Below are 24,010 nucleotides of genomic sequence, written 5' to 3' on the forward strand. Positions count from 1 at the left end.
AATATATATGACCTAATTTATGTTATGTTCTTCATGACATCGATACATATGACATATGTAATTACTAATTAGTATTATAGTATAGTAGTCTTTATATTATTATTGATTAGTTTCAAATTAAATGTTATATTCTAACGGATTTGCAAAATATATTCAAATCTCAACTTCGTGGTTAGACATTCCTCATACGATCTTCAGTCACCAAACTAGGTGTCTTGACAAGTCGATATTTTTCACCGACGTAAGAAATTATTAGGTTAATCCCAATTTATAAAAGTCATAGTATAATCTAACGTTTTATTGTTTGGTTATAATTGAACATTATTCTTTGGGCTGTGTACTATGCTTCTTTTTTATTTACACGCATTAAAATGAATTGAAAATCATAAAATCACACTACTACTAATTGATTAATTAATTACTTATACCAAACAATATATTTTGCTTTCTTCGGCTTCACTAGAAAGGCTAAAACAAACACCACAAAAAAAGGTCACAGCCTTTTGAAGTAGAAGCAAGTAAATACTAGGGATCCCATTAAACTATAATAAAGTTCTCTAATATACACGAAACATATATAAGCGTATTTCTCGACATTAAAACGATAAATTAAAGGATGCTTATATAAAACTTCACAATCAATATGAAACTCAGTAGATAGCTAAATACAAAAAGAGGAGATTGCATACTTTTATTTTTATGTAGGACGTTAATCAAATTAAATTAATGCGATCTTCAATCATGGGTCCTCATATAAAAGTTACAAATTATAACAAGTTTTACTGAATTTTCCACAGGTTTTTTTTGTTTGATATCAATTTATTTTTATGGCGTTCTTTCCTACGGTTTTTGTTTTTCTAAGCCATTGACAACAATAAAGAAATAATTAATTATATATAGAATACATTTTAATTTAATTTAAAGTAAGGTATAAATATTTTTAATCTCTATTTTTTTCAACGTTTTCGGATTTTGAGGTATAATATTATGATCGATATTAATACATTTAAAATTACATATTTAAGAAAATAATAATCTAATTATTGTCTATGTGAAGCTTGTTCAACAATTCAAGAGGTCGCTTGGAGCCTACGTATCTCTCTAAATCACCAAAAAGAAGGAAAAAATGAAGAAAAAGCTATAATGGTTTTATTATTATTTTATTTGCAAAGCTCCTCCAATTCCTCTATATAAGCCATTTCCACTCTTTCAATACTTTTAATTTCTCTACCTTTAACTGCCCAAAAGATTCTCAAATCGTTTTCTTTCTTCATCTCCTTCTTGCTTCTATCTATATATCCAGAAAACTTTCTGGGCTCTTTTTTTTTCTTCTTATTTTTTGTTCTTGAATCGTTAAACTATAAAAGTATACAAATACATATAATAGATACACTGTTACATAGTCATATGGCGATTGTGGTGGAAGAAGGCATGGTGTTGAATCATGGAGGTGAAGAGCTTGTTGATATGCCACCTGGATTCAGGTTTCATCCAACAGATGAAGAGCTCATAACGTGCTATCTCAAAGAGAAGGTCTTAGACAGCCGTTTCACGGCTGTGGCTATGGGAGAGGCCGATCTCAACAAGTGCGAGCCCTGGGATTTGCAAAGTAAGTTTTGCATTCAAACAAAATTTTCCAAAAAAATTCAATTCGTCTTTGACCATTTGCAAAAGAGTATTCACACATAAACACACAAGGCTAGCTTCTTGGTTAAGATTATCAATTCTTGAATCAAAATTTTCACACGAGGCTAACTTTGTTTTTTCTTGAACTTTCACTTTATAACCAAACAAATTTCAATCTTCTTTGACTTCTTGACCAAGATTCTGATTGTTAATTCTTGTTTTTTTTTTGTGTGGGCATAGAGAGGGCAAAGATGGGGGAGAAAGAATTATACTTCTTCTGTCAAAGGGACAGGAAGTACCCGACCGGGCTAAGGACGAACCGTGCCACCGAGTCCGGGTATTGGAAAGCGACCGGGAAGGACAAGGCGATCTTCAAAGGCAAAGGTTGTCTCGTTGGGATGAAGAAAACACTTGTGTTTTATAGAGGAAGAGCTCCACGAGGTGAAAAGACTAATTGGGTCATGCATGAGTATCGTCTTGAAGGCAAATATTCTTATCACAATCTCCCCAAATCCGCAAGGGTAAGTTCATATATATAACTAATGTACACATTCTCAAATGTTTTTGAAATCTATAGATGAGAAAGGTCAAGTTTAATTATTAATATTCATTTTCTTAAACCAAAAGTGTTTAAATTTGGTGGAAATTTTGTCCTTTTCAATAAGTTTGAGTTTATATCCAATCCAAGATTGAGTAACAAGCTAAATAAAAGATTGAATATCATATCTAACATTTTTTGTTTGTTTGTGATCTTGATTACAGGACGAGTGGGTCGTGTGTAGGGTTTTTCACAAGAACAATCCTGCTACGACAACCCAACAAATGATGAGAATACCCCGTGAAGATCTCACAAGAATGGATTCTCTAGATAACATTGACCATCTCCTAGACTTCTCATCTCTTCCTCCCCTCATGGATCCGAGTTTCACGGGCCAACCTGAACAACACAACTTCAAACCCATCAACCCTCCAACCTACGACATCTCATCACCAATCCAACCTCATCACTTCAACTCTAGTTACCAATCAATCTTTGACCACCAGGGTTTTGGTTCTGCTTCTGGTTCCGGTTCTTCATATAACAACAACAAGGAGATGATCAAGATGGAGCACTCGCTTGTTAGTGTATCTCAAGAAACCTGCCTGAGCTCAGATGTGAATGCAGCCACGACCACGGAGGTATCTTCGGTTCCGGCAATGAAGCAAGAGATGAGTATGATGGGAGTGATGAATGGTAGCAAGTCTTATGATGATCTATGTGACTTAAGAGGGATCTTATGGGACTACTGATTAGATTTAGTCGGGGAGAATTACAGCTAATTAATGATTTAATTGTGATTAAAGAGTGTATTCGTTGGGTTTTAAATTAATTTATGTAGTTAATACATTACATATATAGGATTTGCTAAGGGGTTAATCCTATATATTATTTTCGCTTCATTGATCTTGTTTAGTTGGTTGTGTAATTAGTTTATAGTGTGGAGAAAAAAATGAAAAAAAAAGATTGGGATCATTTGGGATTTTTAGTGCTTAGGTAATATATTCTCAATGTACACTGTAATATACATATAAGTATTTTTCCTATATTCATACTTCTTATAGAGTATCAATTACCAAGATTTACAAACTACTTCATCCGTTTCATAATGTTATAGTATATTTTAGAAAAAAAAATATTTTTAAAAGATACATTTTTTTGTATTTTCAATGCATATTTTGTAACTAACAATGATTAATTACAAATTTAAAAAAATTAATTGCATCTATTGGATTATTATTTTTTAGATTTATAGGAAAAAATAATAACAAAACACTATAAATTTATTTTGTATTTTATTAAAATGTGTGAAAAATCTAAAAGATGCATCATATCGAAACAAATGAAGTATATTCTATGTTCTTAGTTAATTTTGATATCCTAAGACAATTTCAAACCCAAGTAGAGATACAAATGAAAATGATAATAGCTATGTGAATGTTATGTATTTTTGTTTACAGTTGTTATCAGTAGTGTAGATATATATGGTTTTAGGTTTACTATTTGCATCGCTTATAATCATAATCAACCTAATTTTTTGAGAAATGTTTTTGTCAACCTAATTTAGCATTATGTATTTGTTTTTGAAAAAAAATATGCTAAAATAGACTCTCTTTTTGTTTGAGAATTTTTTTTTTTTAGCATTTTCGATCGAATCTGAATAAAACACAGCTCATGAAGCATGTGAATGTTCCCTGAATCTGGGCAGCATATTAGCCTTTTCATATGCCAAACAATTTAGATTATTAGATTATGACACATTGACACACTAATATATGACAATATATATAGAAATACATTTCAACTAAGAACAGTGATTAATGATGGGTTTCTTGTGAAATACAATTCCAGATCCCTAATTAGTCTTATGTCTTAAGGAACTTGGTTATTACATCAATCACATTACGTTTTCCTACTAATTTTTTAATAGCTGCGAGTTTTTGAATGTTTCATATCATTCAATTTTCAGCACTTTGTGATTACATCTGTTAGTACCGTAAATACTTTTTTTTTTGTTTTTTTTTTTTAACTTCTGAAATTCATTAGGAATTGAAAAGAGGTACAGAGGTACAGAGGACTCAAATAACCCAAACCACAGAGGCACTCTAAAGACCTGAAAAGACACACCTTGCCTAAAAACAGAGACAGTTGAACCCCCAACCCACACCACACCAGAGAACAGAGGACACATTAGAGGAGACTACTTTCATTGACAAAGAATTCAAAAAGCCAAGAGGGATGACCAGTAGCCACATAAGATTGCATTCTACTTTTTTTTTGTTATATTTCGTTTTTTTCAATATAGATATACTACTATCTCAAGGAATTTTCTTGGGTCCCAATCAAAGCTTTGGCTTTACATGGAATAAGATATGGCTGCAGATCTGTGTTTAAGATTTAGTAGCAGATCTGTTTTTGATTGTATGTGCTGTGATATTCTTAGAATTGAATTCTTTATATTATATTTATATATATAACGACACAGAATTCATTTTAATTTTAAAATTAAAAAAGCATGAACATATATCTACTGTATAAACATAATGCCATGCATCTAATACATTTTTCTTCTTCAAATTCCCTTGACTTATAGATTCGTCTTAATTTTTATCCTTAATATTTTCTCTATGCTCTTATATTACCATCATTTTCTAAAATGATGCAAACGTTCAACTGGAAAAAAAAACAAAAACTCTTAACCGTACATAAATAAATGATGTATCGGGTTCAATGTACTCTGCTTGTTTAGAAATAAGCGTGTGAGTCTCTTCCACCTCAAACTAAGGACATAAATCTCATTAATTATATGTTGAATCTTGGACATGAATATAACGATAAATTTTTTTTGGCTTACAACAGTTGTAGAAAGCGATTTTACTAATTAAAAAAAATTGTAAAAAGAAAATGCAGGAATATGAGCATTATTTTAATGCGCATAATAACAGGACTTTCCATTTAAAGCGAAGCTTTTAGATCGATACTTGCAGCAAAGCTAACCGTTCTTTCCCGTTTTTTCGGTTTCTAGATGATGATCTCTATTGCCTCTTTTGTACTGTCTCTTTCTTCTATCCTTTTCTTTCAGTTCATCATGTCATATACACCAAACCATATTCTATAGATATTAATCATTTATCGCCCAGAAGACATATACATTGAATGATATTTTTTTAAACACATATACATTGAATGATTATATTTTGTCATGGACAACTTAAATTTGATCAATGATTATACTTTATTATTTTGTATTGAATTTTCTGTCATCACCTATATTTGAAATGATACTGTAGAAAACAAGTGTGAATTTATAAAAAAATGTAAAGTTTTTTGTTACATAGTTTTCAAAAGTACTTTCACATTGATGAGAAACTATGTGGCACATTATACAATTTAATTAAAACACTTTTTAGGTTAGAGTTATAGTACATAAAGTAGTTTTATATATACGTACAATGTAAAAGTTGACGTTCCAACTGATAACGTTTTTCTTTTTAATTTAGGGATATCACGAATCTATGAAATGGTCTAAACTAATTTTTAAACGGAACTGTATTTCGCAGATAAACTCTTTTTTTGGATATTCAGATGGAACGTAAACAATGAACCATATTTGCATGGACACATTGAAGTGTAGGTGGGATGATCCAACTAACATTGTTAGAACCAGTCTTCTTCTTCTTAAAAGAAAACAGTCCAATTATGTTGAATTTTGTATAAATTAAAAATTATTTTACTAGTTAAAATATGTTTAATAGTTGCGCTTATGTATAAATCTATATTTGAGATATTGAAATATGAATTAGCCGAAACCCTATTAGGGTTTACTGGAGAAAGAAATTTGACGGTCACATGCGTTAGCCAATGACTCCGCACCGTACACCTTCGCCTGTCTTGCGTAACCCAAAACATAGTACCATTTCGAAATGTTTTTGCTTAACCGGTTGCAGTTTCTCACAAAAAAATGTTTCTTTTTACAGCTGATTTGTTATCAGTAAGAAGATCCAATTTTCAATTTCAAAAGTTTGCATGATTTTGATGTAAAATCAATTAAGCGATTAAATTAAACATTTCATTATCTATCCTATACTAAAAGGAAGATATAGTGTGATTTAAGCCTATCCACGTAAGCAAATATATTCCCCAATCAAAACATTTGGTTAATACACGTAGGATACCAGAGGCGTTCGTTTTGGTTTTCTGGGCCGCGTCTTTATCGTATAATTATAAACAACCAATTGCGAACAAATTGCGAGACGGATATAGCAATTATACATCCAACCCATCTAGATAAACATGCTTTTTTCAAGCTTGGCGAGCCTCTCCCGACTCTTCCACTTCATCTTCTCCAATCTCTCTCTTTTGTTTTTGCGTTATAAGCCTCTGTCTTTCCTCTCGATGTCCCTCTCCGTCTCCGAAGCTGCGCTCCTCCTCCTTCGGCTTCAGCTATTCCTTTGCCTTTTATATCTTCCCTCGGAGATTTGATCTACCGCTTCCGTCGACAGTAGAAGATAAGAACTGTCAGGAGAAAGATGAAGATCAGAACTCCGCCAGCGGCGCTTCCAGCGATGATTCTGATTAGTTTCGCTGTGTCCTTCTTCTTAGACGGAGTAGGCACTGGTTTCGCCGACGGCGCAGGCGACGGGATTCGAATCTGATCACGGCAGAGAGCGGTGTTTCCGGCGAACAAAGACTCGTATATGTACAAGATGAGAGATCTTTCACACACATCGTTTGCTCTTTCAGATACTGAAACCACAGTCAGCGTAAGAGACTTCCGAAAATGATCACAAATCTTCTTTATTTTTTTCTTATCCACCAATTTCTTGGCAATTTGGGAATTCAAAAACAGAATATTTCTTATGGCTATTTGTTTCGTCACCACTTTTTAAAACATGTTCTTAACCAAATTCTATTGTTCTTTGTCAGGGAAACAAATTTGTCAAATTAAACTCTGTGCAAAAGCTCATCCAGTGAAAAAAATACTTAGGGTGACATTTCTGTATGATTTTTTTGACATATAATATGCTCCGTTCATGAATTAGTTATTGCCATTTCTTGGCTTTTGTACTCAAGCTGGTTTTATGAAATGGTTTCTTTCCGAGTAATAGTTGACCAAGTCCCTACCTCGAAATATCATATCAGTAACTTTTCCTTTCTCATCTCTCTTTCTGCAGTTTAGATTTAAAAGCATGTGTTTTTGACATTCTCATTGGGTTGTAGCTTAATAATTGCATCTTGAACAACAACGAAAGAGTTATGTGTTCTGTTTATTTTTACATCTTAATTTGGGGTTTCTATGAACTTTCAAAACAGGCTGGTGGTTCTGGAATGGACATGAGAAGCACAGCCAAGGTAATCTTTTCATTTTATTTACACTTTAAGTTAGCAAATTTCCTGTAAAATAGAATCAAAATGACAAAGCATACTGATCTCTCTTTGGTTTACATTTACACTCTCCCTGGACCTGCAACCAACCATCAAAACTCCCAAAAAAGGAACTATGATGGTTCCAACACTGGTGAAGCTCCTGGGAAAGACAGTGAGGTGATCTTATAGCAAGGCCAGTCATGTCCATTTCCCTTTCTAGGGATCTTTATTTCCTTCTTCGATTCTCTGTTTTGATGTTTATACAAAACCAAATATATCAGGGACCATACTACTGCAGTGTTGGAACTGACAAATCTTTTGGAAGGGACAATGTTGATTCTCACTACAAGAAATGTTTGTATGCCGGAATTAACACCAGTGCAGATCAATGGAGAAGTCATGCCTGGTCAGGTATTACTTCAGAAACCAACAATGTATCAATCTTATCACGTATGAACCAAAATTTGCAAACGTTTAGCACGAGCTAATCTTTGTGGTTGAAACAGTTGGAGTTTCAAGTCCGCCCATCGGTTGGTTTTATGTGCTTTGGGCTTTGCTTTGCAGCGGATCTACGGTGGACGGAGCGATGAGTTGAAGAGAAGATGACATGATTATTTATAGGTGTAGACTTCGTCGGTTACCATGGATGAATCTTATCGGTATTGATTGGGACAGAGTGGAAGAAGTGGAGTTAATTGCCTCTATTATGACGTCGACTAATTTACGGCAAAAGACATTACACAGCCTGGAAATAAACATGGCTGGTGTCACCACTCAGAAATGAGTAGTTAATGGAGGTGTAGAGAATCGTAGTAAGGTTAGTGATGTATCAAAAGGGAGAGCATAAGGTTGAGCGAAAAGAGGTGATAAAGTTGAAGCACAGGTTCATGGATGCCCTCTATAATTTACTTGATGGCTCGAGTGATAATAAAAAGTTTGAAGAATGAACATCAAGCTATTATTGGAGCACAGATCATATATTCTTTGAGCCCTTTTAATTCTGCAATTTTCTTCTCTGTTTTTTTTTTATAAAGATCACTAAGTGTTTTTGAACCAAGCATGACTTTCAAAGCCTTTTAGCAATGTTAGCTTTCAATATGTTTCATATCCTCAAGCTATGATTAATAACTTAATTTTTTTTGTTTCTAACTTTGTGTGTATATATATATATATATATCCAACTTTTTAATGTTTCTCTAAAGAAGACCAAAAGATGATCTTAACGTATTAGTCAAGTTAGCTTTAGCATATATATGATCTCTGGATGAGAATATAAAGTGAGTTTAATAGACAAATTAGTTAAAGGTTTTTAAGGAGATAGTTTTGTTCAGTAGATGAGAAGATTTTGGAGCTTTATTCGGTAATGAGGAAGATGATGCTAGAAAGACGTACACATTGAACTTTATGCATATTTGGTTAAAGCATTCTTAGAAAATTGTTCTATAAAGTCACAATCATCTATGCATGTTCGTTTTTTTTCTTAGTTTCTTTTTGTGACAAATGTTCTTAGCCTTAAATTCTTTGTACATGCGTCACTGAATATTTACATATATTTATATATAAAAAAAGAAAACCACATAGGAAAAACAAAAACAGAGAAACACACTACATATAAGGGGTACCCTAAAATACCATGCTTTTTGAAAAAAAAAATTTCAGGAAAGCACACAAAATATACTCCGGTACTTTGTTTTGTAAAAAAAAATACGTAAGTGACTAAGCTAATATATTCTTTGAAAGTGTGGAAACATTGACAAATATGAAAAAGCATAGATTTTTTTTTTGACAAAGTTAAATTTTTTTGTAAAAGTAAATTTAACATATAATTTTTTGTGACAAATATGAAAAAGCATAGATTTTTGTACAATTTTGACAAAACAACTCAAAACAGAATTCTCTAATGTCTTAATAAAATATTATTCAAGGGTGCATTAATTAAATATATCAATTCAATAAAGTTTGTAATTTATATACAAAAAAATAACACAACAAATTTTGAAACATTTGTTTAACCTATCGATTTTTTTTCATGATAATCCAAATAACAAGATAAAAAACAATTAGATTTACAAATATTTAATTACCATTTTATCCAATTTTGATTAATTTCAAATTGTAATAATGTATCTTTTTGAAGTTACAAAAAAATGTTCTTTCTTTGTTACACTAGCATTATATATATATTATATATATATTCTATATACACAAATAAATATAATATAACAATATAAGCTTGCTTTTCCCCGATTCATATGAAAACTTTTTTAAGTTATCCACCAAAGCAAATTAATTAAATCAATCAAATTTTTAGAATACAGCAAATTAATATATATTTTTATTTTAAATTAAATTATTTTAAAAGTGTATTTTCACTAAAAACAAAATAGTAAATAAGTAAAACTGATTTGATGATATTTTTTATGACATATATATATATCAATTCTGTGAAAGAAATAGAAGCTTAATATGGAAAAAATCTTAAATACAAAAAACTCTAAAAATTAACAAAAAAAACTAATAAAAATTAAACTATGATATCACTTGAAAGCTTCTTAGACAAGATTAATAAAATATTTAAGCAATAATTAGACAAATTTGATTTTTTTTACCAGCACAAAGTTTATTATTAATTAGCATCAGTTAGTTCAAGATGTTTAAGAAATGATGGACAAAAAAAAGATGTACATAAATGATATATGAACTATGAATAGTACTTTGTAAAGCTGACTTAGATAACACATCTGCACATCCAATTCCAGTCCTTTTTTATGCCTAAATTCAATTTCTTTAGAACAATTATTCCACAAAAAGATCGTATGAGATATTGTTTTGATATTCAGATTTGTTTCTTGACTGTTAAGAAGATTGATAACTGTAAAAATGTCTCATTCGAATATATTATGTCTATAACCGAGTTCCCAACATGAGACAAGTGTGTTTAAAAACAAATAATTTTATTTTTTTATATTATATAATAAATATATATTACTTACTTATAATAAAAATATGTGAATCAAGTACACCAATCAAACAACATAATGATTTCCACAAAGAAAATTTAAAAAATATATTTATGTTATGTAATCTTATTTTATATTCTTTAAATAATGTAATACAATATTATATATTATTTTTTATAATTTAGAAATACATATATCAGTTAGACAAATTAAGCGATAATTAGACAAATTTGATTTTTTTTGCCAACCAAAAGTTTATTATTAATTAACATCAGTTATTTCAAGATGCTTAAGAAATGATGGACAAAAAAAATAGGATGTACATAAATGATATATGAACTATGAATAGTATTTTGTAAAGCTGACTTAGATAATACATGTGCACATCCATTTCCAGTCTTTTTATGCATAAATTCAATTTCTTCAGATCAGTTATTCCACACAAAGATCGTATGAGATATTGTTTTGATATTCAGAATTGTTTATTGATTGTTAAGAACATTGATAACTGTAAAAATGTCTTTTTCGAATATGATATGTCTATAACCGAGTCTCCAACATGAGACAAATTTGTTTAAAAAGTAAATAATTTTATTTTTCTTATATTGCATAATAAATATATATATTATTTACTGATAATAAAAATATAGTTATTCATCTATCACAAATATCTATGCAAATATGTGAATCAAGTACAACAATCAAACAACATAATGATTTCCACAAAGAAAATATAAAAAATAATTATTTTATATTCTTTAATTAATATAATACAATATTATACATTATTTTTTTAGAATTGAGAAATACATATAATATCTTATCCGCGCGTAGCGCGGTTAAAAAATCTAGTTGTTACAAAGAGCGGATCAGATTAGACAGTAGATAGAGTTTGACAAAAAAAAAAGATTAGACAGTAGATAGCTATACCATGAGCAATGGGTTTGACAAAAGGAAACATAGCACTAAATATTGGGCTAATGTAAAGATCATGGGCTTAGTTCATTTGGGGATGAGTATCGTGTGTTAATTAGGACTGAAATCACATGGGCTGGACATAAATTGCTAGTTATGGTCCTTAACGCCGACTGGACTTTAAAACAAAATCGAATGAAATATTTTGAAGACTAAGGACTGAGTTTGACAATACGATAACAACATTACAGAATACAATTAATTATTCCGTTAATTAAGATAGAAAGTTGATTTGTCTAAAATAAAAAATAGAAAGTTGATTATGATAGGTCGATTTTGAGTGAAACACCTTTATTCGACAACCACTAGTTGGTCTTGGTAGTAAGGATTAGCTGAGACTATGATTAACAGGTAACAGGTTAACCCATCATAAACAAGGATGGTGACAGAAAACGAGGAAAACAGCATGAAAATGGAAAATGATAGCTATATAAATCGAAATAACTTTTGATAAATATATCATGTCAATATAGTCATACATGCCATAACCATATTTGATAAACCAATAATGATTATTCTTATGTTAGGAAGAAAAAAACAAGAAAAATCAATGAGTGGGGTTGAACAAATACTAATTAAATACTAACAAAAAGAAGATGAATGAGATAGTAATAATTAACAAAACGACTAAGGGAGTGATTAATTAATAATTACCCAATCTTCTCTCTCTCTCATTCAATAACTCATAGTAGTCGTTTCTCTCTCTATTTCAAAAGAGAAGGAGCGCTCTTGCTTTCTCTCTTCTCGCCGCTTCTCCTCCATTGATTCTGCAAAAAATATTTTCCATCTCTCTCTCCTCTTTGTCATCGAAGTCACCAAGATACAGTGATCATCAGTTTCCCGTTTGAAGGTATAAGAAACTATAAATCTCTGCACAAGTCTAATTTTGGCTTTCACCGACACCTGATCTTGTTTTTTCTCTAACACTGAAATGAATTTAACGTTACTATGCTTGATCTCGTTTGTCTTGTGATGCTTAAACAATGTTTTTAGCTTCTGTTAGTTTAAATTCCTGCTGGTCAGTCATTGTATGAGCTCAGAAACAGCTGTTACGAGCAGTGTACCTGTCTTAATTTCGGTTCTTATCCTTTAAACCAAACGGTATAGTTTCGAGAAGAGATTAGTTTTCATTCAGTGTTATTTATTTTAACCACAAGCTTTTTTTTTGTCACAAAAAAAAAAACTTGTGGGGATTTACCTATGTATAAGCAAATAATTTCATTTATAATATAAAGTAAGATTACAGTGTTAAAAAGTTACTAAAGAAGGCCTTTGGTTTTAATTCCTGATGTAGAGGTCTCACTGCATTGAGAAGATTACACTTCTCTTCGCACTTGTCAGCATCGTTTGGAGCATAAGGCGGTGAGAGTAAAGCAGAGTTCAAAACGGGAGCACTCTGTTGTATTGTGGCCTCAAGGCCACTGGTAACAGCCAAATTGCCACCCCGCAGCGGAAGAGATGTTCTTCCATCGCGTCAAGATGAAGAAGCACTGCAATGGCGGACTAATCTCAGCTTCTCACCTGCTGTATATACCAGAGATGGTTTGGAACATGATACGAGCGATGATGAGAGCCACAGGTTTGGACTGTACTCAAGCACAAGTAGACGAAGTGAAACTTTGGAATCCTGCTTATGGGCTTCAAACTCGTCTGCCTCTGGTGGGATTGAACAGGACACTGTACCAATAACAAATAACTCAAAGCCGCAATGCTTGGATGAGGTAAGTTGATCTTCTTACAATCTTCAAGATGAGGTTTTCATGATAGATGAACCATGTACCTCGCTGATGTACTTGTATTACAGGAGAAAAATATTGATAGAGAAAGTACAGCGAGTTTCAGCTCGTTGCTGAAACTATCACAACCAACAACTGCCTCACGGGTGACTCCAAGCAAGCAACCTTTAAGCCATGCTCACTGTTCTTATCCTCGAGTCTTCTGCAACCCGGTTTCAGATTGTGAGAATCCTGAACTTCATCATCCCCAAGAAGACGCATTCACAGATCCTGTTTCCAGTTTCATGACGTCCACAATAAACAACCAAGGCTCACAAGTAGAGGAAGCATCATCAAACTCTAGTAACAGCACGAGTAGCAATGACAACACATTGCTAGATGTGGAAAGATTCAACGAAACACAGGCAGCAAACCAGAGACTTGAACCAGGTTCAGTGACACAAGTCACACAACATAGATGCGGGGTTTGCAAAAAGCTCCTATCGCAGAAATCACCATGGTGCTCTCACAAGATACTGAGAAGTGGAGACATGCCAGCTGCTGGTGTTTTCCCCTGCCACCACGTCTACCATGTCGAATGTTTAGACAAAGTGACCCCAACTTCTCAAACCCGAGATCCGTCTTGTCCTGCCTGCTCAAATACCATCGGAGCAATAGAGCATGAACTGATAGCGCCTGAGACGCTGCAACAGGCTCTAAGATCTCTAAGAAGAAGCCACACAGCTCTGGGTTCAGAGCTGCTTAGTACCGACAATCAAACAAGACAGCTTAGAAGAAGACATAAATGGGAAAAACTAAGCTGCTGTTTGAATATAAGCTTCCTATCTTCTTCCTAAAATCCAACGTGACCTTATTCTATTTAGGTTCCTCTATAACTCATACCTGGATCTAGCTCATAAGTGTAACCATATGTTTACTACCTACATTGATTTACTATGCCATTGTAACAACAAATAAGGATGAATTTTTACTTGTAGACCAAAATAAACTCTATTCAAGACAGTTTGTAAGAAAAAGACTTTTAAAACAAAACACTTGTAAAAAAAATTGGAATCAAAAACAAAAACCTAAAAAAGAATAAAAATCAAAAAATTTAAAACTTAAATATATTTGTTGGGGGAGTTAAAGCTCGCAAAAGCCATCCCTGCGCCGAGTAAATCGTACGCTCAGGCAGCAAGCAGTCTTCATCGCTGAAAACAAAGGGATTATATAAAAGATAAGGTATTGAAGCCTTTCCCGTCACCAGAGCCGCCGGCCATAGCTTCCAAAAGAATGGACATGGGGTTGCTCGTGATGATCGGAGAAGGTCAAAAAACCTAATCCCTAAACCCTTTTTCTCAGCTCTGATAAGATCAAGTAGTTTTGAAGCTTGGAGTTGGTTACTTGCTCCATATTTATACTAGTCTTTGGTCAAAGCCCTAACCCTAGTCTCCTAAATTTTTCCGCCTCCAATTGTGAAACTCCAAGACTACCCTCATGTGTAAAAGAGATATATTAACATAACAGATCCAAACTTATATTCTTAAGAAACCCCTTATCTCCTGAAAGAGCACAAATGATCCTAAGTTGAGCTTTCTTTATATTGAGTGATGAGAATGATCCATGGACATGGAATAGAGTCTGAAACACCAAAACAATAAAGCCCTTGGCACGACTTAAGCTTTCTTTAGAACTAGTGAGTTTTAAGTAGAAGTATTTACACCAAGAACCTCACTTCTTGACATACAAGATGGAGAAAGGCTGACAGAAAAAAAGATGGAGAGAAAAGAAAATGAACAAAAGGGAAAAAGCTATGCTGTGTGTTTTACAGAGGAGATGTTGTAGACTTTTGCATTTTGTTATTCTCTTGTGCCTTTGGTGGCTGAGACGAACGGACTGCTGCTTGATATGAAGAGGACGCAAGCTGTGCCAGTGCTGGTACGGTGCCACCTGCAAACATTAAAGACCAGGTTCATTCTTAAGTGACCAAGAGATCAAAAAGGAAATTATGTTCCACAATAGTAAGAAAGTAGTGGAGGATGAGGAGGGGGGAAGAAGATCTCAAACCTGCTAGTCCAGCACAGGCCGATGAAACAACTATAACAGGCGGTGCCTGCATTGACACATAAATGAAAATTCAATTGCTTCATCAGTATGGAAAACGGTTAAGCAATTCACTGGTCTATTTCCCCCAGAAAAATTATGAATGGGACAAAATAAAACAAAGCATGATGAAAAGAAGAAGAGAATTCTGCATCTTTTGTAAATAACTTACCCCAACAAGAAAGTGTAACCACATGGGTCCTTTTATCCACTTGCGTACAATTGGCATAACTGCGTCAATAAAAAAAAAAGAGCATTTAAAACAAGCCAAACAGACTAGACTCTTTTAAACAAAGCTTTAAATCTAACTGCTACCAGTGTAGTCTATCACCAACACATAACTAGATAACTAATACAGATACTAAATCTCTGCTTCTAATTCCTTCTCCAAATCAGAGAAGACTCCTAAAGTGAGCAATAAAGAAGTAGGTGCAACTCGATTAAAGACTTTTAGACACAATCAACGAGTAAAGAACAAGTTGAAAGACATAAGAAGATACTAGCTCAGACAAGATTCGATGTGAGATATAAGTGTTCGAAAGAAGGTCTACATACCATGGTTAAATCCAATGAATGCACTTGCAGTACCACCAACAGCTGATCCAATCTAAAGATCATATAACAAAACAAAGCTTGAAAACATAGATCACTAACACCCTTTTAATCCATTTGAAACAATAACAAAAGGGAATGTCTTTTGCATCCTCAAAGTCAAAAGACAATCTTTTTACAAGTGAAGCAGGCTTCAGTTACACTAAAAGAGTCGAACTTTGCCAAATCCAAACCAAAAGAAATCAAATTCTTACAACGAAACTTACCATAGAAAAGCTATCCCTGATGAAGGGAGAGACAGTCCATTCACTGGTTTCCTGAAATCAATCAATTCCTAATTAAGAATATATACTAAAAGAACGAATCTTCATCTATAAATGATCATCTGAAATAGAGATCTGTATAATACAAATTGAAAATACCAAGTTTTTCGTGAGAGGGCCTGCGCAATGATGGCATCTGATCTCTGTCTCATGCGCTGAATCAGCCATTTTTCTTAGTAGGAAGAAGAAGAGCACGAGAAACCCACAACGATAGGGTTTAGAGACTCTGTTTTGCTTTCTTCCTCTGTTGTTGTTCGGCGAGAAAGAGTCCACCGCCTGCGTATTCTCTACACGCCAGCTTAAACAAACCGAGTCGGTCCAACCGTGAACTATTAATTAGAATCTTTGGACCGGTCAGGACCGGTTTACTCAGCTCCATCTTCTTTTTTTTTTTTACTTTTTAGGAGGTGATACATTTGTTGTTGGTAAGATGTTTTTTTTGCTTATCCAAGTTATCTTTAGAATCTCACTTCTCCATGTTCCAAAGGGTTAAAGACAACTTTTTGAAATACATGTATTAACGAATATAAAGAGAAAGTAGACGAACAAAGAATGTAAATAAATAAACTGAAAATAAGAAAAACAAGAATGGATACTATTATCTACTTGCAACTAAACAATCAATCTTTATAAATGATCCGATTTGTCCCCCGGCCTTGCGGGTTTGGACGTCGGAAAATGTTTCAAGATTATTTCTCGAATATATCTATTTACCAAAATATGAATTTTTTGTTCTGGAAAAGAGAAAAAATAACTGAAACTACAATACGATACCTTCCTGTAAATCTAGTGATATATTTAGAAGGCGAGGAACAACAAATTTTCTAATGGAAAAATCGTTTTTCCGATAGATACTCTCTAACATGCGTCACTTGAAACATAATTTTGGAGAAAAACTAATGGAAAGGAGAAAGTAAACGATAAACATAACGACCCTCCTACTATAAAGGTTGCAACAGTACCCTTTTGGATATCTCAAATTCTTACATGTTAAATCGATGTGTCATGGATCGATAATAGCAGTGTTAGTGGTTTAGGGTAGAATCTTAAAAATTAATGGATTCATAATCTTTTGGATTACATGCATGCGGTAGGCGCCTCTCATTCTTACATACTGAAATAAAAAACTTACTTTAGACAACTTCATGTATGCGAGATAAGAGGATATCCTCAATACGATTCAAGACATAGTGCTTGGACCTAGTAGACATAACAACAAGTCCGACAAGCTGACCAACATTCACAACAGAGATCGAAGTCTTCTAGATCTAGAATCTACAAAAGGATTTCGAAGATATGAGCCTGATTCATATTCCTCAGAGTAAGAATGGTCGGGTGGACGCGTCAGCGAAAAAAGCAAGATCCAGAAACTATTTTTTTCATATAGATCAAACACGCAAATGCTCTTTGGAAAATCTCGTCTGACCGACATTTGATCTGGTTTAAACAAACATCTGACAAAAAAAACAATCCGATTTGTCAAAACTAGCCAGAATTTGCGTTTGCAACCTCGCGCACCGTGCACACTATCTTCTATACTATTCAAACAAACAAATCACAATATGTTCTCTGTTGGACGCAGACAAGACTGTCTTGTGGTGAACACAAAACTATGTGTTATGCATATAAGAATCATAAGGTCACTACAAAAATCACTTAAAAACCAAACTAAGCAAAAGCAGAAAGAAATAGACCCGAATACTATCTTCTTTTCTTGTGTGTGTTGGCGTTAGATGAATAGAAAAAGATTCTTCTTGAGTTGAGAATGCGACTCACCAAAACTTTCTTTAGTTTTGGATTCTCATATTCTCATTCTGAAATCTCATGAACCAACTTTTCGTCTCCATTTTCTCTCAAAACGAATATAATTCCGCGGTCATTTCCCGCTTCCTCTTGATTCTTAATGTATCCAATACTCTCTCGTTCCATTAAGCAGTCACAATCCTAACGATGCCGCCCACGTGTTCAATTATTATACCTATGGAGGAAGATCAAATTAAAAAAAAAAGTTAGTAAACAAGAACAAGAATCTGTAAGGGGAAATGAACGTACAAGGAAGAACATTTATTCTGTATCACTCTTCCTTCTCTTTTACTTAAAGAGTGACATTTCCATTAGCACAGTAAAAGGAAAGTTACATGGAAAAAAACTAAGCACGATTAAAATAAGGCTCTAACATGTAAAATTACTAGTTAGGCACTACTTCCGCAATAACACGCATCATTTTATATTAACTGATATCAGCAGCCAGAAGCCCAGAAGCCCTGGAGAAACATGTGTTGCAGTAAAACCTTTTCTTCTCTAATTTTGTTACCGAGTTAGGAACAGAACATGCTGCAAGAAAGCATACTCAAACAGACCATGCTGCAAGAAAGCATACTCAAATCTTGATGGTATCAGCAGCTACATTTGATATAAATCAGTGATTTTCTAGCAATATGTGGTTAAAAGTGAATTCAAACACATAATTTGCTTGGTTAGGTTTACTTTTTGATGGTATTCAAATATACTTTTAAATCTTGCAGCACATAATGATAGAAGCCTCTCTTTGTGGAAGCATATTCCCACTCACATGCCAATCAACTATTTCGGCAAAATGCTTAAATACTTTTAACTGAAGGTTATGAAAAAGTTTCTTTACCAAACAGAATAAAGTGTTAATGAGAAATCAGAACCATGAAAGGTTGAAAAAATATATGCAAAGATATCATTCAAGGAACATAAGATTTGGTGTTTGACAATTTCCTTTGAAACAACAGACCATATTTTTAGCCAAGTGTCTTTTTTTTCCTCTATAAGGCATCTATCAAACTCAATAAGATATGTGAGACTCTATACTTTGATAGTGGATATATATTCACAATTTCACATACAGAAGCTATCATTTCGGCATTTGGCAATCACGACTTCTTTGTACATATCTTTATCTACGAACTTATTCTATATATATACCAATATCTATACTTAATACAAACTACAATATGTTTGATGATGGACGTTAGAGTCATAGCCATGGAGAAAGTAGATTCAGGGAAGTATAATGTAAGAAAGCAGCCAGACTTTAGATGCATAGTTATCACGAGCTTGTACATATATCTATTATGTACGTATGCGCATATAAATACACAAACAATACATACAAATATGGACGTAAGACATGTTATGTTGCCTTAAGAATAGACAGGAAAGACGACAGACATACATACATGCATGCATGCATACATAGCACAAGCATGGATGTGCCAAATATGTTGTGCCAATCAAAGAATGTAAGATATAGGCCCACCACTAATTTTTATGCTGTTTAGAGAGAATAGGTACTAAACTTGTTGAAGGAGACAGCATGAAGTATTCTTCATTCGCTTTCTCACGTCTTAATTAATTATCTTTCATGGCAAAACAATGTTTTTTTTTTTTTTTTTTTGAAAAAATGGCAAAACAATGTTGAAACCTAAGTTTCATCCCACTTGCGGGTTGCGGCTATCATAAAAACCATTCAGATATTATCAGTACACACTCATGAAACATGAGCCATTTTGGTTGATATAGGTAAAATCTATCTTAAAGTTTCAATAGAATATGCTAAGGCTGAAGATGTATCTAGAGACTGAATAATGACTATCAAGTAGGAGCAAAAACAATACAGACAAGTGGAAAGCATCCCTTATATATTATTTGAGAAACATTACAACTTTTTTTTGTAGCCACATGTCATCACTAGGATGATTCTTAGAATCACTAGAAAAATATGTTGGTCCATCTAATTATATAATAAGTTTTTTTATTAAACTAACAATAAATTCATTATTAATGTACTTCATTATTTCCTTAAATAAAATTTACGAAATTGCCTAATGTGGCTAAAATATATATGACAATTAATGATTTTGAATAATAAAGATTTGATAAAAATTAGTGTATCTTCTATCATATTTGTTTAATTTTAAACTATTAAATAAATTAAATAACTACAATAACTATATAATAAAAAATTTAAATTTTTCTGTATATGTTATATTTTGAATTTTGAAAAACGACTATAAATTACTAAAACTGTTAAAAGTCTTACATTCAAATGATTACAAAATTATATAAGTAAAAAGTATAATTTAATTAATTATTAAGATTGATATATATATATATATATATCGTTTTAAATTAAACTATAAACCATATAAAATACATAAATCTTTTAGTTTCAAAATTTACTTTGAACAATTTTTTGGTAAAAGTTTTGAACGAACATTGACAACTTATTTTTTTTATTAGAAATTATTAAAACTATTAATCTCACAATGAAAATTTTGTTATCAGTAATTTAATTTTTTTTCTATAAAAGATACAAATGATTAAAAAAATACTATATGAGTATAAATCATCATTTAATAGACATTCGTATTAAAAATATACTAAAATATACTATGTATGTTAGCATCATTTAAATTTAATTACATATCCTATCAAATATTAAAAAAAATTGGATTAATAAAATTGATTTATATGTTTACACCAATTTAATTATATATTTAATAGTTACTAACTTTTAATTATTCAATATATATTTATTATTTTTTAATATGTAAAAATATTTAATACATAAAATAATTTTTATATATAATGTTCATCCCGTGCAAGGCGCGGGTCTTAACCTAGTTGAGATTATTCCTCAAGAGAGAGAAAGGTTAGAGCTGTGGACTTTGAAAAAAATTGAGGAATAAGGAAAGAGAATGAATTCCCCTGCGCCCAAGTAGAAAAGTTTTCAATTTTTTTTGGAGAATAAGATACTTTCGTATGCCAGAATGGTGAAAAGAATGTGCATACGATGCATTAGTTGTGAATCAATTCTGGTATCTAATGCAAGGCTTGAATTGCATTGAAAAGCAGTAATCCAAAGGAATCAATACAAGAAATTAAAAATATAATCTAAGTAAACAACCTACAACTGAAACGATAAGAACACAAACAACAAAGCTATGATTAGACCAGTTATTCATATTCCATACCTTAGTTATCGTCCTCTATATAAAGAAATGTTGCAAAGACCTTTTACTCTTCAGACCAAGGCCTGAGCATAAATAAGGAAAGGGGGCAAAGACATCTTCCCAAATTGGTGGAGTTGCAGACCATAGTGTACTATCTCCGAGCTGAGAGAAGCAGGCTGCATTTTAAAACTAAGATTGTGTCAGGTAAAAGAAAAACATTTGGTCATTACAACTCATTATTAATGCAGTATTTCTATATAACTTTTTTATTTATTTTAAAGACAGACTTATGTATTACCACAACCAGCACCAAGGAAAGAGCCTCCTCTCTTCATCTAGAATGCCTATTCCTTCTGAAAGGCACCCATTCCTCCGAGGAAATGGCCCAGGAGATTCTGGACTCATCCTCTCAACCGATGCAAAGCCACGACTAAAATGGACTCCTGATCTTCATGAGAGATTCGTCGAAGCAGTCAACCAGCTTGGAGGAGGAGAAAGTAAGACCATTAGCAAATAAACCATCTCTGACAATCAGGCATCTAGACATAATGTACTAATGTGTATATACTTTTGTCTCTGCAGAGGCTACTCCTAAGACAATCATGAAAGTTATGGGTATTCCAGGCCTTACCTTATATCATCTCAAGAGTCATCTTCAGGTAAAATCTATCAACACTTCATAGAGACATTTACCTAAAAATCTTCCAGCTTTACAAGGGTTATTAATTTCATGATTTGGCTACCAGAAATATAGGCTGAGCAAGAATCTTAATGGACAAGCTAACAGCAGTTTAAACAAGACAAGTAAGCTTAGTTATTCATCATAACGAATCTTTTCATCTAAAGGTTCACTTTTATCTAAGGAACTAAAAGTTACTTTGTGTAGGTGTGATGACCATGGTAGAAGAAAACACCCCTGAAGCAGACGAAAGTCACAGCGAGAGTTTAAGCATTGGACCACAGCCGAGCATGTAAGAATATGGCTACTTGCTTACATAGTATTAAATTTTTCAAAATAATGACATATATATGTGTACACAGGAACTTGCCCATAAGTGATGCTCTTCAAATGCAAATAGAGGTTCAGAGAAGACTACACGAGCAACTTGAGGTATCACATATTAGAAACTGTGGACTCATTCTATTTAAAGCAGCATTAACAACAGTGTTGGTAACACCAATCCAGAAGAGCCTGGTTCACTAACTCTCATAAAAGTTAAATTAAAAACTATCATAAAGTGTGCTGTTATTATACTCAAACGTGTAGAAACACATAAAGACATAAGTAGAGAACATCAACAGAGGACTCAAACTCTATCTAGAAACAGAAAAAAAACAAAGCATTTAGATACGGTTTCATTATAATTTTATTAAACTGAGTCAGGTACAGCGACATTTGCAGCTCAGGATAGAAGCTCAAGGAAAGTACCTGCAAGCGATTCTGGAGAAAGCACAAGAGACCCTTGGAAGACAGAACCTAGGTCCAGCTGGGATTGAAGCAACCAAAGCTCAACTCTCAGAGCTAGTATCTAAAGTATCATCTGAATATCCAGACGCTAGCTTCCTTGAACTACAGAATCTACACCACCAACAGATGCAAACAGCCTATCCACCACAAAACTCCTCCCTGGAGAGTTGCCTAACCTCAAGTGAAGGAAACCAGAAAGCTCCAAAGATGCTTGAGAACAGACTGGGACTAAGGACATATCTTGGAGATTCAAGTTCGGAGCAGAAAGAGATAATGGAAGAACCATTTTTCCACAGAATGGAGCTCACATGGGCAGAAGAAGAAGAAGAAGAAGGTATCAGAGAGAATAACAGGCCGTATCTTTCAGCAATGGAACCGAGAAACTCGTCTTCAAGAAGAAGCCCTGGAAGATTGTCAATAGGAGTGGGATTACAAGAACATCGAGGTGGGTACACAGAGGAAAGATACAGGGAGAATGGAGAAGATTGCAAGGTTGAAACACGCACCAGTACAGCTCTGGATCTTAACACACATGACGAAACCTACGGTACAACACGTCCGAAACAGTTTGATTTGAACGGTTTCAGCTGGAGTTGAGAAGAAAGTCTAAAGCCTAAAAACTGTACCAACCATTTGATTTTCCTTTGTCATCCTGAAGAACTCGTCTGAAAGCGAGTTATCATTCGAAACAAAAGAGACATGTTATGATCCTCATGCATGTATGTTACATTCATATTACTAACTGCATGTTTTTGAATGAAGAACGTTACATGAACATTCATGAATAAGTTAAGTGTACGAGTATGTTACGACAACGTTTCAAAAGAGATAAAAACTGTCATGTAGTCCCTGAAATATTTGTAGAGGCTTGATTTTCCCCACAATAAATTATTTGTCCCACTTACTTAATTAAGATTATTTAAGATCTTGCAATTGGCAATTCTCTTAAACAACTTTTTTTTAAGTTCTTGTCACTAAAAAATAGTGTTAAAAAATGACCAAAACAATTTTTTTTTTGAAATTTAATATTTATTTTTTATTTTTAAAAATTTGAACTCCACTATTAAATTTTAAACACTAAGTCTCTCAAATAATTGTTTTTAAGTTTTTGTCACAAAATATCTCTAAAAAAATGACTAAAATGGTCTCTTTTTATTTTAAAAATTTAATATTTATTTTTTTTTTAATTTGAAACCCTATCTTCAAAACCCCACCGCTTAACTCTAAATCCTAATTCTATATTATTTAACCCTAAGGTATAAATACATTTTGACTCTTTAATAAAATTTGTTTTGCTTATTTTCTTCTTTAAAGATTATTTTTATGACAAAAACTTAAAAATGATTATCCTATAAATTTTTTTATTAATTAATCTTAAGATAAATATATATTTACCCTTTG

The 24,010-nt window shown here is 32.8% G+C and overlaps 4 protein-coding genes across 11 annotated transcripts; 3 read left to right on the plus strand and 1 right to left on the minus strand.

Annotated features, from left to right (window-relative positions):
* The first annotated feature begins 1,197 nt into the window (after positions 1–1,197).
* On the plus strand, positions 1,198–8,664 carry LOC103845851 (NAC domain-containing protein 87). 5 transcript variants are annotated; one of them, XM_033282367.1, is made up of 7 exons: positions 1,198–1,609; positions 1,867–2,147; positions 2,389–6,927; positions 7,091–7,305; positions 7,478–7,708; positions 7,813–7,942; positions 8,038–8,664. In XM_033282367.1, exons 1-3 carry the CDS (start codon positions 1,408–1,410, stop codon positions 2,914–2,916), a joined length of 1,011 nt encoding a protein of 336 aa, XP_033138258.1. In that variant the 5' UTR covers positions 1,198–1,407; the 3' UTR covers positions 2,917–6,927; positions 7,091–7,305; positions 7,478–7,708; positions 7,813–7,942; positions 8,038–8,664. The 5 variants fall into 5 exon arrangements, with proteins under 5 accessions (XP_033138258.1, XP_033138260.1, XP_033138259.1 ...); XM_033282369.1 differs by having other exon boundaries at positions 7,091–7,163; XM_033282368.1 differs by having other exon boundaries at positions 7,091–7,152.
* LOC103846212 lies at positions 7,577–14,262 on the plus strand. The gene is made up of 4 exons (XM_018655764.2): positions 7,577–7,708; positions 7,813–7,942; positions 12,826–13,187; positions 13,271–14,262. The coding sequence occupies exons 1-4, from the start codon at positions 7,577–7,579 to the stop codon at positions 14,036–14,038; spliced, it is 1,392 nt and encodes a 463-aa protein (XP_018511280.2). The 3' UTR covers positions 14,039–14,262.
* A 496-nt stretch (positions 14,263–14,758) lies between these two features.
* On the minus strand, positions 14,759–16,698 carry LOC103845852. The gene is made up of 6 exons (XM_009122745.3): positions 16,259–16,698; positions 16,103–16,153; positions 15,840–15,891; positions 15,457–15,515; positions 15,249–15,294; positions 14,759–15,131 (listed from the first exon to the last, which is right to left on the minus strand). Exons 1-6 carry the CDS (start codon positions 16,325–16,327, stop codon positions 15,007–15,009), a joined length of 402 nt encoding a protein of 133 aa, XP_009120993.1. The 5' UTR covers positions 16,328–16,698; the 3' UTR covers positions 14,759–15,006.
* A 4,203-nt stretch (positions 16,699–20,901) lies between these two features.
* On the plus strand, positions 20,902–23,513 carry LOC103845853 (myb-related protein 1). Of its 4 annotated transcripts, none has more exons than XM_009122749.3 (7): positions 20,902–21,345; positions 21,423–21,638; positions 21,724–21,800; positions 21,888–21,945; positions 22,028–22,112; positions 22,183–22,252; positions 22,544–23,206. In XM_009122749.3, the coding sequence occupies exons 2-7, from the start codon at positions 21,431–21,433 to the stop codon at positions 23,204–23,206; spliced, it is 1,161 nt and encodes a 386-aa protein (XP_009120997.1). In that variant the 5' UTR covers positions 20,902–21,345; positions 21,423–21,430. The 4 variants fall into 4 exon arrangements, with proteins under 4 accessions (XP_009120997.1, XP_009120996.1, XP_009120995.1 ...); XM_009122748.3 differs by having other exon boundaries at positions 20,903–21,345; positions 22,532–23,206; XM_009122747.3 differs by having other exon boundaries at positions 20,905–21,345; positions 21,427–21,638; positions 22,526–23,206.
* The last annotated feature ends 497 nt before the right edge of the window (positions 23,514–24,010 follow it).

Source organism: Brassica rapa, chromosome A10 (genome assembly GCF_000309985.2).
Source record: "Brassica rapa cultivar Chiifu-401-42 chromosome A10, CAAS_Brap_v3.01, whole genome shotgun sequence".
NCBI lineage: Eukaryota > Viridiplantae > Streptophyta > Magnoliopsida > Brassicales > Brassicaceae > Brassica > Brassica rapa.